The sequence below is a fragment of the Hemiscyllium ocellatum genome, chromosome 14, assembly GCF_020745735.1.
Source record: "Hemiscyllium ocellatum isolate sHemOce1 chromosome 14, sHemOce1.pat.X.cur, whole genome shotgun sequence".
NCBI classification, from domain to species: domain Eukaryota; kingdom Metazoa; phylum Chordata; class Chondrichthyes; order Orectolobiformes; family Hemiscylliidae; genus Hemiscyllium; species Hemiscyllium ocellatum.
The window spans coordinates 42,147,242-42,164,307 of NC_083414.1; the positions used below are offsets into that span (position 1 = coordinate 42,147,242).

The 17,066-nt window shown below is 38.4% G+C and overlaps 1 protein-coding gene across 4 annotated transcripts in view; it reads right to left on the reverse strand.

The window, feature by feature from the left end:
• The window catches only part of adamts9 (ADAM metallopeptidase with thrombospondin type 1 motif, 9), a 255,565-nt gene that overhangs the window by 182,855 nt on the left and 55,644 nt on the right, over nucleotides 1-17,066 (reverse strand). For all 4 annotated transcript variants that reach the window (XM_060835670.1, XM_060835669.1, XM_060835668.1 and 1 more), the window contains exons 7-11: nucleotides 16,330-16,370; nucleotides 15,673-15,778; nucleotides 7,566-7,712; nucleotides 684-825; nucleotides 25-129 (exon numbers count right to left, since the gene is read on the reverse strand). In XM_060835670.1, coding sequence (XP_060691653.1) covers nucleotides 25-129; nucleotides 684-825; nucleotides 7,566-7,712; nucleotides 15,673-15,778; nucleotides 16,330-16,370 — 541 coding nt within the window. The remainder of the gene's footprint in view (nucleotides 1-24; nucleotides 130-683; nucleotides 826-7,565; nucleotides 7,713-15,672; nucleotides 15,779-16,329; nucleotides 16,371-17,066) is intronic.

Here is a 17,066-nt window from a genome sequence, read left to right on the forward strand (position 1 = left end):
TTTTTAAAATTAAGAAGCAATTACCTTTCCGAGTTCACATTCTGTCCCATCCGCCCATGGCATATGTTGAGTTCTACAGCCTCTCTGAACTCCTTCAGTGCTTGTACACCAAAGACGTCTGCATTGTGTCTACAGAGTAAAAGAAAATGCTTTGAAAATCTGATATTGTCAAAGTCTTTACTTTCCCAGTACTAAAAAGTAGTCTCATACCTATTTAGAATGTGTATTATTTAATGCACAATGGCATGTTCTCTCTGTAATACAACAGAACTGTTTTCCTCACAAACGTATTTGCTGAGGTGAGTTTCATCAAACATTAAAAATTGGGGTATATTTTAAATGTGCTCAGCAGGAATTGGGAATCAATCATTTGCTTATTATTCTGTCTGAATTCACCATTACAATTTTATAAGAGGTGAAAAGTTGAAAATCCACCCTATTATTATATCAGCTACCTGACAAACAGATGAATGCAACAAAATGAATAAAACAAATTCAATGAAAGTACACATTTATTTCAATTTGAAATTGTGTTTCTTTTTCTTGATTATGATGTGATGTGTAGTAATGCAACTTACCAGTGGTTTGGAAATGAATACTTTAGGTATGATTGATCAACTTTCAGAACAATAATTATTGTATACTGTGTCTATCTCATTGTCAGATATGATTATTGTACTTACCATATAGGGACACACCTGAGAACCAGATCCAAAAATCAATTCACATTGTTTGTCAACATTATAAATCTGACCAGGGAGCTGATGCGGAAGTGAGTATGTTCTTGTCACAGGTTCATCAAGTAAACATTCACCATATCCTGTGCTAAAAAGGCAAAAAGTATGAGAGAAAATCCAGATATTCAAAGTTTCACTGCTATAATACAGAATACAAATTCTGAAACAAAAGAAATTGTGTTACTATCCCATTACAATGAAATTTTGACAAATCTAATCATCTTTGCTGTCATACCTATCAAACTGAACAATACTATAAGAGTGAAATTCCTGTCAGCACTTGGGCACTGCACTGTTTCATGAAGAACGTGATTTTTCTTCATTTTGGAGTCTTACAAAGGTTTTGCCAATGTTTCTGCATACTAAATCCTTGTTTAACGATGCATTTGCATTTAATTTAAAATTTCATTTTTGAGATACAGTGACATGGGGATCAGATTTTTCCATTAACAATATAAAAAAACCATAGTTAAGACTGTGGGACCATTCTCATCTGAAAAAAAACCTTCCTAAAAAATTTGTTGACAGGGATTAGGCATCACCAACTAGCATTTGTTGCCTATCCCTGATTGCAGTAAAACATTCTACTCTATAAGTTAAAATACCATACATTACAAAATTCCTATATTCACATATGAAATAGCTTTCAAAATAAACTAAATGTAAAAATATAGAAGTATGGTGACTCTTCAGTTGACTTCTGCCAGTGTATATTCCATTAACTGATATTAAGACTTGACAGCTCTCCAGCTCCTTGACCGTTCTAGGCCTATGAGAAGAGCAGCCATGAGTTGCAGAGTTGAAGATGTCACTAACTGAACAGATAGGAGAGTTGATAACAGACAATGTTGGCAGAAGATAAGTGGGGGCGGGGGGGAGGTGAACAGGAAGTGGGAGGGGCTGCTCCAAATTGGCACCCAGTAGGTCACATCAGATGTCAAATTATGTTAAAATAAATCCCCCAAGCTAAAAATGGGCCCCTTTAACCGACCAACATTGAATGACTTCACAGAAGTATTACATCACAGAAGGAGACCATATAGCCCATTGTCTGAGAACCAGCTCTCCAAATAAGTATCGAAACTGAATGTAATTCTTCTACCTTTTCCCCATGCCTTTGCATGTTGCTCCTATTTAAATATTCACCCAGTGGCTTCTTGAATGCCACAATTAAACCAGCCTCTACCAAACATCCAAGCAGTACACACCAGACCCAAACCACTCATTGTGTGACAAGGTTTTTACCTCATATCACATTTCCTTCTTCTGCAAATCACTTTAAATCTGTGCCATCTCATTCTTGATCTTTTTGCATGTGAAAGTGGAACAGTTTCTTCCTATCTACCCTATTCAGCCCTCTCGTCATTTTGAAAACTTCTTTCAGTTCTCCTCTTATCCATCTGCTCTCCAAGGAGATTAGGTTCAATTTCTCAAATCTATCCTCACAGATGAATTTTTTTCTTGCTGGAATTATTCATCTAAATCTCTCTCTGTAGCATTACTTAGAGTCATAGAGATGTACAGCATGGAAACAGACCCTTCAGTCCAACCCGTCCATCCCGCCAGATATCACAACCCAATCTAGTCCCACTTGCCAGCACCCGGCCCATATCCCTCCAAACCCTTCCTATTCATATACCCATCCAAATGCCTCTTAAATGTTACAATTGTATCAGCCTCCACCACTTCCTCTGGCAGCTCACTCCATATCCATACCATGCTCTGCGAAAAAAAGTTGCCCCTTAGGTCTCTTTTAGATCTTTCCCCTTTCACCCTAGACCTATGCCCTCTAGCTCTGGACTCCCCCACGCCAGGGAAAAGACCATCTATTTATCCTATCCATGCCCCTCATAATTTTGTAAACCTCTGTAAGGTCACCCCTCAGCATTCGACACTCCAGGGAAAACAGCCCCAGCCTTTTCAGCTCAAATCCTCCAACCCTGGCAACATCCTTGTAAATCTTTTCTGAACCCTTTCAAGTATCACAACATCTTTCCGATAGGAAGGAGACCAGAATTGTATGCAATATTCCAACAGTGGCCGAACCAATGTCCTATACAGCCACAACATGGCCTCCCAACTCCTGCACTCAATATTCTGATCAATAAAAGAAAGCATACCAAATGCCTTCTTCACTATCCCATCTATCTGCGACTTCACTTTCAAGGAGCTACGAACCTGCACTCCAAGGTCTCTTTGTTCAGCAACACTGTCTAGGGATCTTACCATTAAATGTATAAGTCCTGCTAAGATTTGCTTTCCCAAAATGCAGCACCTCGCATTTATCTGAATTAAACTCCATCTGCCACTTCTCAGCCCATTGGCCCATCTGGTCAAGATCTGAGGTAACCCTCTTCGCTGTCCACTACACCTCCAATTTTGGTGTCATCTGCAAACTTACTAACTGTACCTCTTATGCTCACATCCAAATCATTTATGTAAATCTTTGGTACTTTCTATTCTTGAGTAATATACACCTACATCCACATACTTGCCAAAATAATTTAAAGCTCTTCCAATAGCAACAGCAAAATGCCCCACAAGAAACTTAGTCCCAGCTCTGTTCAGGGGCAATACGTCCAGATTCTGCAGGTGCCTCCTTCCTCAGAGGCAGTCCCAACGCCTCAGGAATCTCAAGCCTTTCCTTCCTGCATTGTCTATCCAGCCATTCATTCATTTACCTTATCTTTCCATTTCTCTATTTATTTGCACGAGGTTCTGGGATCAATTGAAGATTCCTACATTCGAGGTCTTGTTTGCTCATTTTCCGCCTCGTTCCCCAAATTCTGCTTGCAGCACTACAAGTTGCTTCCTACCAAAGTCTTCGCAAATTGACTTAAAACAGTGCAACTAAAAATAGGGAACTGTTGTATTCAATAGCAGAACAGCAAAATTAAAATAGGATAATTGAGAACTATTTTGCAGTCAGTAAATTCAAAACTATCCAGAAACCCACAGTATTGTATCTGTGTCTTGCCTGTGAGGCAAGATTCATCTTTAAAAACTACATGCACTCTTGTCTGTGCTCCATGTTGCAAAGCTCTTCCAGGCAGCTAGTTTAATTTGTGTTTGCAAACTGCACATGCAGACATCAATCAATTGTTTTAATATCAGTTTTACAACTTGCGTGCTTTACTGATTTAAATAAACCAATCCAGTGAGCTAATTAATCAGTGATGAAAAACATTGCTAATGAATCCCATCATGTTTGCACAATCAGCAAGTAAACTAATCGAAAGAGAAATACATGGACAACAGTATAAAACCATGCTAAATGTACCTTGTGTCTTTCACTGTGTCTCACACCTACACACACACAACATGGTTGCTGGGGGAAAGAAAATAAGCTCTACTGCAGTTAGGCTGTAGTGTGGGGGTTAAAATTAAAAGGAAGAAAAAAGAAATAAAAAAAAAACACCATGCTAAATGCACCTTGTGTCTTTCACTGTGTCTCACACCTGTACACACACAACATGGGTGCTGGGGAAAAATAAGCAGTTAGGCAGGAGTGTGGGGGTTTAAAAAAAATAAATCCATGCTAAAGTGCATGAGACAACCTTTAATATCTTCAATTGTTATGGTGTCAGATAGCATTGAAAAACAAAGCTCATTGATAAGTAGACAAATTCTGATCAACAGGCCAGTTTAATACAGTTAAGAAAGGCAGGTGATGGGGCATGTGTCAGATTGATAGCAAGCAAGGGAAGGTCAATGGCTTTTTTTAAAAAATACATTGACAGGATGAGGGCATTGCTGGCTGGTTCAAAATATATTGCCTATCCCTAATTGTTCAATGGGCAGTTAAGAGACAACCACATTGCTCTAGGTCTGGAGTTACATAAAGGCCAGACCAGGTAAGGAGTTTCCTTCCCCAAAGGATATTAGTGAATTATTTGTCAAGAATCTTCACTAGATTCCCTAGTTTAAATTAAGACATAGCAGACCTCATAACCAAATTCAAAATGTTTAAACAGCATTCAAACCAATGGTTTCAAGTGTGTCTGATTGGAGAAAAATAAACTATAATAACTTGCTTAGCAAATGAGAACAAAAATCTAGACAGACTTAACATCAGAATTAATAGCTAAAGAGCTAAAAGATCTCCAGTAGATATGGAGTACATGGGAAGACTAATTCAGAGTCACATTTAACTTCTGTATTCATTGACTACAATTAATTTCATTTAGACAAAAGTTGACAAAATCCAGACAAATATGTAACAATTTGTGAGCAGATGCAGAGAAAAGTGTTCATATTATGGGCTGAACTTTACTTTGGCTAAATCTAAGTTGTGTTGGGTTTTTCAAAAGAATTCTTGGTACTAGGCCTAGTGAGAATTCTTGGCATATATTATGAAATTTGCCTTCAGTGATGACCCGATGGTATCGCTAACATCTGACTCTGTGTCTATCTTACCATGTGGCATTCCCAGGAAAGCTCACTTCTCAGCAGATATCCCAGAATTCACTGGCAATCTTCACTATATCTTTAAAAGCTCATTGGGCACCTGGACTAGCAATGCCAGAATACAGCTGTTCTACGCCATTTCTGACATTTGACCTAGATGTGGTAAACAGGGGGAAAACAGTGCCCCACTTTGCAGGTAGGATTCTGGAGGTCCTACTTGATGGAGTGTGCACAGATGGGACTTTATCTTCCCCCCAACCCCAGAATCACTGGCAGAAGCCACAACACCACACCATGCCAGCCTAGTCTGAGAATGTCACCCAGGTTAGAGCAGTATCAGTCATCTGGGGGAATGCAGAGTACTATATGAAGAAGATCAATGGCCTTCAATGCCATTGTAAGTACCACCATCTTCTCTCTGATACAATACTCTCATTTTATCTCTGCTCCTACACCCACCTCCTACCAAGGCTCTTGCTTTACCAATCTCACAATTCCCTCACTCGCTGTCACCCACCCTGGCTCCCAACATCACTAATCCTGTGTGCTGCTCCTCGGATGCTGCCTGAACTGCTGTGCTCTTCCAGCACCACCAATCCAAAATCTGGTTTCCAGCATCTGCAGTCATTGTTTTTACCTGCCATCTGAACTGCCCACTCATGTGCTTGGGGCACCTGACCACTTATGCCAATGAGGGCCACCACTGTCATTTCCCTTAATACCTGCTTCTCTCTCATTCATGGAAAAAGACAGCACATTATGCCATTTTGGAATGAACTAGACATCCACAAAGGAGTATTTTTTTAAAGATAGGTAGGTTGTGAAACCAGAGTCATATTAACCTAATAGTCTTCAACTGACAGCGGGTCTTCCAAACGCTAGACTAATGTTTTGAAGACATGGATTCAAATCACGCAATGGTAGCCAGTGAAATTTGAAGTCAGTAAAAATGTGGTAAAAAGCTAGTCTAATGGCAACTGTGTAAACACTGTCAATTGTCCTGAACCCCCATCTAGTTCACTGATGTCCTTTAGGAAAGAAAATCTACCCTTGTTACCTGCTGTGGCCGACATGTGACTCATAGACCACAGCAATGTAGATGACTCTTAACGGCTCTCTGGGGAATTAGAAAAGGGCACTAAATGCTGGCCTAAGCAGCAATGCCCACAGTCCAAGTATGAATGAGATACCACTTCATCACTTACACATGGCACAGATCGGATGAGAAGACTCACAAGGGAGACAGTACATTGGGCAGATAACAGCAGTGACATTGAAACTCTCGTTAGGAACTGCAAGGGAACATCAAGAGCACCTGCAAAATCAATGGAAAGCACTTCTGGTACTGCATGAAGCCCCTGCCTACCGATTCTCCAAAAGCACATCCAACCTTTCTCATGTGCATGGAAATGCCTGCAGCATCATCATTAACTACAGAGGAAGTGGGAGAGGTAAAAAGCATCTGGATGGGTATATGAATAGGAAGGGTTTAAAGGGATATGGGCCAAGTGCTAGCAAATGGGACTAGATTAGGTTGGGATGCCTGGTCAGTATGGATGAATTGGACTGAAGGGTCTGTTTCCATGCTGTACATCTCTCTGATTCTATTACTCTATGACTACTTCACTATACCTCATCATTTGTCAACTACTCAATATGTCAAGCACCACTGTTGCACACACTGCAAGATTCATTCTTTTTTTGTTAATTTGTACCCCTAGAGAGATAATTAAAGACAATGGTATGCAATTTATTGGTAGGCCTTTCCCAAAACACTGTGAGAAATGGAGTATCAATCACATTACTTCTTCTCCAATGGTCTACAATGTTTCATAGATTCTGAAGTCTAATCCTCAACTGTAGATAAACCTAGCTGGATGTACACATTGCAGTGTTACATTTGAGGGCAACAAACCGGAGGCTTCATTCTATCCCTGGAAGAGCTCATGTTTGGCAGACCAGTGTGTACCAATTTATCAACTTCTACCCAAAGTACTCATTTTGATACTGGAAAGCAGCTTGGAAAAAAACTGCAAAAACAGATGACCAGCATACTGCATATGAAGAAAATGTGGGTACAGAATTAACAAAAGTACAAGGTGGATTACAAGATCCAATAGAAATGAGAGACAAAATCACCATCATGAGATCTGGGAGTGTCAGCAAAGAGAGTTCACCATTGTTGTGTGGATATGATATTGTAACTCTTCCTGACAGCTTGTCTGCTTTAGGTTTGCAAGCTGCACAGAGATAAGTTGGTTGCTGTAACATCTATTTCACAGCTTATAGTATGCTATACTGTTTTAATAAACTAACCCATGGAGATAATCAATCCCTGATGAGTGAAGAATATAAGAACATTACCACTAATGTGACAAATAGTACAGTTAAATACAGACTTAAAACAAAATTCTAACATACTCTAAAAAATTAGTAACATATCTTCTGCTACATTTTGACCACATCCAGGGATTGGTGTAATAATTCAAGGTAGGGGCCATAACATGCTGCTGATTTTTGCCACCATCTTCTTTGCACTTATTGCTGTCATCATGAGGCATATTAAACCTAGATAAAAATAAAACAAAGTTGTTAAGCAAGCATGTCAGCTAAGTTCTTTCAAAAATTGATCACAGAGACATATTTGGGTGCTGCATGTTTATCACAATATATTGCTCAAAAATGTGAGGTCTACTTTATGTATAGTATAACACATATTGACGTCGTCAGTGTTTATGGAAATATAACTATATTTCTTGCATTAGTTGTTCCTAATTTAGATTCTGGTATGACTAACTGTGAATAACATTATTGTGATCTCTACATGTAGCCACTTATTTATCAGAGCTTTAGTCTACTTATACTCTAGCTCCCACTCAAATGTACTCCTCTGGTGATTTATAATAGGTGTGGAGTTTGGCTAAACTACATAAACTTTACATTGCAATATCAAACAGTGACAATGAATTAAGATTGGAGTGTATTTCGAAAAACAGCTCCACACAATAAATAAAACGGAGTAAAATAAACTTTATGCGCATTCCTTCTATCTAATTCCAATTTATATCGCTGTCACTTATACTCATTAAAATGAGCCTAAGTGTTTTGAACAGGGGACCATTTGATTCAGGTGAATATTTGAGTGAGTGGTGGATAGGATCATTGCCAATAGGTAGTTCAAATGATTTTCCCATAGGGCCTTTCTATAATAAAATGTGTAATCTGCCAGCACTCAACAGGAATTACAAAAAGTTGGCAAATTTGGAGGAAGTGGGAGGATCCTGCAGCTCTTCCCATAGTTAAACTCCCACAGATATCTTTGTGATGGGGGAGGTGAGGGAGCAAAGTGCCCAGTTGGGATGTTTTTTTTAATGGAGCCATTTATGCTTTTCCCGCAATGTTGAAGATTCAAATTGCATTGGAACTCTAAATACATCGGAGAACATTGATTTCAATAAATGCTTAATTCTGGTGGGAGTTCTGTCTGCTTAAGTTGTGGTCCTCTCAGAAACCATATTAAGACTTTTAATCAAATTTGCTCATGCTGAGAAATGGGGAGACAGTAAGGAAAATAGGCCCCAGCATATGCAAAAATAATTAGATTACAGAAATCAGAAAATGTGCTATCATTTTTCAAGCAAAGTTTCTTCAGAATATAGTTCAATATGTATTTGTGTACAACAGAAATTATACATAATTGATGTTTTATTTAGAAACAGCTTTTCAATGTATCCGTCATAACATTAGCCTGTGAAATTGAATTTTTGAAAATTTTGTAGCCAATTGGTACTTGTTTACACATTATCTTCAGAAAGCGATCTGCTCCTTACCTCCTCTGATTGAGGATACTATGTTTAGCAGGGGCTTGGAATTTCAGCAGTTAAATAAAGCAAGATAAGTTTGACAAATGAGTGCAGATTAAAACCAGATGAGAGTGCATTTCAGTTTCCCTTTTGATTTTCCCAGCAGAGGCACTAATAAACAGAACGGTTAAGGCAGAAGTGAAAAGTTGCTTCAGCCCTCAAAAACTGCAGGTGCAGTTATTCTAAAATAGCAACAGAAGAACAGTTGGAAATGCTGAGCAGGTCAGATGATATCTGCAGTAAAAGAGGAGACAATGGAAATTTGAATATTGAGATCCTTTCCTTTCGGAAGGATTAGCAGTGAGCAGGAATTGAAAACAGGAAAGGATTGAGGGAAATCACAAACTCAGGCGAAAAGTAACAAATTTTGATTTTCTTGGGTGTAGAACAAGAGGTGATTAAATGGCTGATGTGATATTATCAGGAGACAACAGATGAATAATGAGCAAGAGATATATAATGACAGTACAAGGCTTCCAAACAGATGTCGCCTACCACCTAGAAGAACAAAGGCAGCAGATGTATTTGAGCATAATGACCTGCAAATTCTCCTCCAAGAGACACACTGTCCCGATTTGGAACTATATCATCATTCCTTCATGGTCTCTGATGAAAATCCTGGAGGCACTTCCTAACAGCACAGCCGGTGTCCCTTCACCCCAAGGACTACAGTGATTTAAAAAGGAATCTCACCACCACCTTCTCCAGGGCAAATAGTGATGGACAATAAATGCTGGCCTAGCCAGTGACACCCATAACACACTAACCTTTAAAATAAACATTAGGTGCCATACCACTCCTTGTGCCTATGCAACAGAAATCAAAATACATCAGTCAGAATTCCTTCAGCCACTGATGATACAGTTTGTCCTAACTGTAAAGGTACTAACACAAGTGTGCCTTAGTATTCCAAAAAGATGCAGAGTGCAGAAATGACTGTGTCAAACAACTTGTGAGGCTGGCAGTATAACTCTGCCATTTTGTACCTGTAAGGTTTTAATGGAATGGACGGGGTATATGCAGGATCTGAGCTCACAGTATAAGGATAAGGGGTAAGCCATTTAAGACTGAGATGAGGAGAAATTTCTCAACCCAGAGAGTGGTGAGCCTGTGGAGGTCAGAAAGCAGTTGAAGCCAAAACATTACATGATTTCAAGAAGGAACTGGATATTCCACTTGGAACTAAAGAGATCAAACGATGTGGGGAAAAGCAGAACAGGTTATTGGAGCAGGCTTAAAGGACCACATGGCATACCCCTGCTCCTATTTTCTATATAATTTCTATGTAATTACAAAAGGCTTTCCAGCCAGTTTTCAGATGAGGTGCATTTGATTTGATTTTGTTTTGCTGGTAAAGAGTTCGTGAAGATTTGAATTACGCATTTTGTATTTACAAGGGAGTGATGCTGCGTCTGAACAAGAAGGCTTGAAGCAATGGAAGGCTTGTTCAGGAGAAACCCTGTTTCTGGACTGAGGGTTATGCTTGCAGTATTCCTTGGATCATCACATAACTTTGAAATAGAGCACAGACAGTAAAGAGAGTAAACAGAGTACAGAGGAGTGAGAAGTAGCAAGGCTCTCAAGATATGATCCTATTCATTATGGATCTTTAGAAAGCATATCTTGTACTTCTACCTCTGTTGACAACAGCATCTCAGATGTCTGCATTTCACCGAGGTAATGACCACACTGTGCCATCTCCCACAGTTATAACTGCATGGCAGGTCATTGACAATTTCAGTCAGCTGCCACGAATGTGGCTTTGATCATAAATTTCTACATCAGTGGCTCCTTCAGACAACAGGAAGTGCCAGGCAATAACTATCATATCTGATTTTGATGTTCAATAGTATTGCCCTTCATTATCCTGAGGGGGTTGCTACTAAACAGAAATTTCACTAGGTCAGCCATGTAAATATTGTGACTACAAGAGCAGGTCAGAAGCCAGACATTTTGCAGCAAATTTCTCATTCCTTCACTCCGCAAAACCTGGCTGCCATGTACAAGGCACAAGTCAGAATATTCTCCTCTTTCCTGAGTGCAGTACCAGCAGCAAGCAAGAAGCTTGTCATCAGTCAAGACAAGCCAGCAGTTCTACATTTTTAAACAGTCCTGCTGTAGAACGAGTATCATCGCTTTCACTGTTGGTTCAAAAATGTTGAATTCCAACCCTAACATCACTGTGGGTCCACTTACAGCTCATGGATTGCAATGGTTCAAGAAGGCAGCTCAACACTATGTTCTCAAGGACAACTAGGTACAGACAATAGCCAGTAACCTCCTTGTCCCATGAGTGAATAATAAACTGCGCTGCAAGTGATTCATATTAATTGTTCTATCATCTTTACATTCTCCTCCCTGGCAAGATCAACCTATCCAACTGAACAAATAAAAATTTCAGATCATTGAAGGAATTTAGTCAGCATTACTAGCTATAGACTGTACTACAATGAAATATCCTCCCTGTTAGGAGTTATCAGTCTAACAAAATTATCTCTGGATAGATAATATCTACAGGTACATTATAGTTGGAACACCTTGTCTAAGTTAACCTAAATCAATACATAAAATTTTAACATATGAATGTAATATACTGTCATCTGTTTATGGACACTACAGAAATTAAATATGAAACTATAACAAATGCTGGTCTTGCCAGCAATATCTGTTTTCCAAGAAGGAATCTTTTTAAAAAGTAACAGCGTCAGCATTTTATGGTCTGCCATATATCACTTTACCAACAACGTATTAGAGGATGCAGGGAAGGAGAAGGAGAGATCATCCTCTTTAGTCCACAAAAGAAGCGAAAGGGTTCAGCATATAGGTTTGCCAGGCTAATGGAACTCAAAATAATCTTGTGATAATACAGAATGGGAGCACTGCTGAGAAAAAACACATTTTGCAGAAGCTGTAAAACTTGCATTCATCAGGACAATCACAAGAATACACATTCAATAGGAAAACCAACATTTATTCCATCTGAGAGGAAACTACTGATTGGCTGGCAAGTGGAGTTTGATTGTAGAGGTACTTAAATTTTAAATAAAATTTGGCAGTTAACTGTCAATCAACATTAATGGATGCATTCTCCATGGGAACACCACTACTGGAGACAGCAGATGATGATATGCGCTTGAACTTTGGGGGGATTGGCTTCAGATTGGACAACAGGCTGGGCTGACTAGCTGAAATATATCAGAAGGAGCACTAACAGAATGGCAATGAAGGGAGCACTGTCATCCTACAAAGCGAGTGGTGTACTCCAGGGACAATGCTTAAACATTCCTAGTAATCTGTTAGAGATTGTTAGACTCCTGTGGGAGCCACACACAGCTATGTTGGTAACAGTATGGGCTGCCATAGCTGAATCACTTTTAACCTCCATCTGAGCTGCACTGCTAGCTTCTATTTGTGCTGCAATCGACATCGAAGTGTTGGTCCCTGGCTTTGCAGATGAGACAGCCCACGTGGGCTCTTCCACTCAAGGTAAGATGAGCTCTAACCCTAGTGCAAAGCCCTGTATCAACTTGGAACTAATTCCTCAATGCTTCTTGACAATTACAAAAGGCAGGCCTGCCAAGTTACTAAACATCTTGGTGTGCATGTCCATCAGCATTCTTGTGGCTTGTGACTTTACCCACCAGAGTGCTGGCACTCAAACTATCCATTCCCCCAGGTCGAGTTGCAGGCCACTTGACCAGATAATTCGCTGTATGCTGATCCTGACTCCACACAATCTTCTAAAATTTGCTCAGTGCCAGAATTTGAGTTGATGTTCGTGTTTTGTCAGATTAAGACATGATGTTTCTTTGTCCAGGTCAAGTTTATTGCTTTCCGTTCACGATGAGGCTGACTGTCAAGCAAGGGGAATGTTCTTGGGTAACTGATGGCAGAAGTACAGGCAGGTTGCTTCAGGTAGATGGAGAAGCCAGAGATCCATTGTGCTGACTTATTCAGTTAGATCATCATTATTAGTAAATGTATCTGGGTTGAAGAGGGTGAGTGTTATTACATGGATGCAGGATTGAAGGAAAGATCCTGTATTTTAAAGTGTTGGAAAGAAGACTGTTATTAAACGTACACTGTTGCACAGAAGAGGAGACATCAGTGACAATCTCCTTATAAGAGTAATTGAGGAATCCTCTGGGTGAAATTCATGAAATACTGTTCATTATCTACTTCATCTTCTCATGCATTGTCCCAGTACTGTTACTGCTCAGACCTTTTAGCTAGAAACATAGAAAGTAGGAGCAAGAACAGGCCATATGCTCTACCATTTAATATGATCTGGTTTTCCTACCAGAATCCATTCCATATCATTCTTCCTGAAGAGATAAAAGATTTCCTCATTTCGAAAAATGAACACACGATAACAAGTTCTAACCAATGCCACATTGACATGCAAGATCACATGAATGTTGTCACAGATATTTTGTTTCTCAGATATTTTAATCTTTCATTCCTGCTGAGGTATCTATGGTGGTTTTGTAAGACCTTGAACCTCATTGTGAATCTCATTGAACTTATTAGCCTTCCTACAAAATATATCACTTTTCTGACAAATGTATCATTTATCTGCACCCTGACTGATGTTAGAGATTCCACCACAGCAATTTAAAATAAATAGGGCCATAAAAGTTAAGTGTGGCTATCGTTTTCATAACCAGCAGCATGTAACTGTGGTCTTAGGATCTCATGCATCACATGGTAAAACTGACGGTTGCCTTTTTGGTGAAGTACATTCATAGCGTATCTCCTTTTGGTGACCTATGCTGTCTGTATATGTTGGTGGCCTAATCAGTGTGCACCATTTACTTAATAACTTTTTGCCTGTGTTTATTTCATCCTCCGCTGTTCTTTCTCCTTGGTGATAATGCCAAACAAGGGTTTACCAGTTGAATACACTAGCTCCTGTGCAGATTTTATTGTGGATACGAGATGGTAGGAGCAGGTGGTGATGGTCACCACGTTATAGTCCCACACTATTGGAAGCAAAAAATGGGAAGAAAACAGAGAAACTGTTGTTCTCAGTCGCAAAATTCACCATTATAGCCCTTCACACTCTTTCGGTCCAGTATCTCCCCAACGCTACTTGTTTTAGTTGAATCTGCAGAAACTGATCTTTATAATTCTTAAACCAGCTTACCTGGGAACCTTTTAAGTGAAATAAAAACCTCAAAAATTCCAAAACTGAAATGCCATAGGTCTCATTGCAATATATGTAATTGAAATCACTTGAAACTCTGCAGGCAAGTCATGGAAAGACCTAAAAACACAGGTAGTCAGGTGATTTGTTTTAAGTGAGTTGTTAGAAGTGAAATTTCTGAAATGGTGGTCAGTTAACTAGAAAGCTAGTTTGCAATGTAGAGTGATGCTAACATTATTGGTTTGACTCCCTTATTGACTGAGGTTACCTTGAAGGACTTTACTCTTCTCAACATCTCTTCTTGCCCAAGGCATGGTGACCCTTAGGTTAAACCATTACAAATTGTCTCTATTTAATAAGAGAGCAGCTCAATGGTCTTGTAAGACGATGGCAACATTGCTTTTCACTTTATATTGTAAGTGGAAAAATTCTAGACCATGTACTTAGACATCTTTTAAATGTATATCTATATATGTGAAATTACATATGTAAATTAATTACTTATAAGAATATTTTCAAAGTATATACTCAGAAGACAATGTTGTTAACTGAGATTAAATCCTCCAGTTTTTTTAAAAATCAATATATCCACTCTACTTTTAGAACTGGGAGGCAAGAGAAAGGATGGTGTTGTCCAGAGTGTATGAAGAATCGGAGTTGTATATACATAAGTGAGAAAGAGTCTTGGATTTGGGATTTGGATTGGGATTGGGATTGGGATTGGGATTGAAGGATAAAATGGAGACATTTAAAAAGTTGACAATTGGATTCCATTGAAAAGATAATGCAGAAAGGCAATGAAACTGTAAGGAGTGTTAATGGTGCAGGTTTATCAGAAAAACCTTCATATTAGGAGAATGGGCCTGGAAGCAGTCAAACTGACAAATAAATGAAACAGGGGCAGCAAGGTAAAGAAACAGTTGATCAAGCAATTCAAGAATTTGGGACACAGAAATTTGTTTGGGAAGAGATTCCTCATATGGTTAATTTTTTAAGATGTTCAGTGGGTTCAAAGTTTTATTTTCATGTCTTAATTGTACATCTGCCATAATAGCTGTGTTTCAGGGAATAGTTTTACTGTAGTGTTACTGTGTAGAATTGTTTTGGTGAAATATGTTTGGAGAGAAAAATTGAAACTGACTGGAAAGCTATTGTGTAATATTATGTCTTGAGTGGCTGACTGGACATGAGAAAGATGATCAATCAGCATTATTACAGCCCCAAGTAAAATGGAAGAAGCCAAAAGAAAACATTCTTACAACTGAAAATGTGGGATATAACACATACCTAAACATAGGGAAAATTGTTATAAGTTGTAATACTATTTTTGAAAGAAATTGAGTGAGTTAATTCAAACTGGAAAATATATTTCAATCTGTATGCAAAATAATTAGACCAAAATAATCATGCAAACTACATTTAGCAAAGAAGTTCTCTATTTACAGTGGAATTCATATTCAGACTTTAAGATGCTAGGTCACAATATTAATGATGTTTAAAATGACAATGGAAGACTTACACATGCCCAAGCTCATGAGCTATTGTAAAAGCTGTACTTAATCCGTTATCTTCACTAATGGAGCAACTTCGGTAAGGATCACATACTGTTCCAAGTTCAGCTAATCCTGTACACAATCCAGATGGAAAAAAAATGCTTGTCAATCTTTCCATCTCTTAAAGTTTCATTGATTGCACAAAGCCTCAGCCTAAGTTTAAGAAAGGTAATAATAAAATACACTAGTAGAGCTAATTAAAAATGTTAAACATATAGCAGAATTGATATTACATTACGATTTGCAATTATCATTGCACAGAAAGTTAACTGTTCAAAATTACTTTCTAAATTGAAACTACAACCTTGAACCTTCAATCACATAGAAAGTCAGCCTAAAATACCTTTAGTTCACCTTTCTTCCCTGAACTTGTTAATGTATCTTCCCAATACAGATGCCCATCATAATTTCCCCCAAAAAATAGTAATCACATGAGTCTTGTCGGGAGTGCCCTCCAGAACTTAAGAGAGCACCTACTATTTCACCTGCTGAAATCCTCTAATTTGACATGAACTTGTTGTTTTCCTATTTCCAGAGCTCAACTATTCATGAAGTCAAATTGTTGAATCTTTGGAAAGAATCAATCACAAGACTCTATCAAAATGCATAATACTATAACTTACCCAAAGTGTCACATTTATCACGAGCTCTGCAAATGTCTTGCCTAAAGGAAAACACATTTCATTAAATGCTGTTCACTCACATATAAAGCAGCAACAACTTTATTCTCTTTACACAAATGTCCTTACTCATGTTTTGCAAAGTTCTGGCATGTCCTAAAATGCTCTGAGCCACTTCCAAAAATCAGGAAAGGGGAAAAAAAAAGATGGATTACTGATTACCATAGCTTGTTTAAGTAGCCTGCACAAAATTTAAACTGTCTGCTTCCTCGAGAGGTATGAGAACAGTTGTCAAAAATATAATGCTTTTTTTTCCCCAACAGCTACTTAATGGTAAATGCTCAATTCTAATCTTTATTCAGCAGTTTGGGAAATAACAGAGCTTATAAAATGGTTCTGATTCTGAAAGAAGACCATCAGGTTTTTATTTATTGATTTCAATTTTATGGCAAGTTACTTCAAATGAGGGAATACTGTTATTCGGAAAATAGACAATAAAATTATTGAATTATTTTATGATCTTCCAGACCAGCTAGGAAGCATTGTGCTGTTCCAATTTGTTTTAACTTCAGTGACTTGATAATGCTCGAAACAATTTAAAATACAGTTTAGATATTCACTTTGTTTTCATTACAATTGAATGTCCATGCCCAAGACATTTAGAAACAATACATCAATATTTACATATCCATCAACAGTTCAATACTTATTAAGGGAGCAGAAAATATAGGAAACCAAAC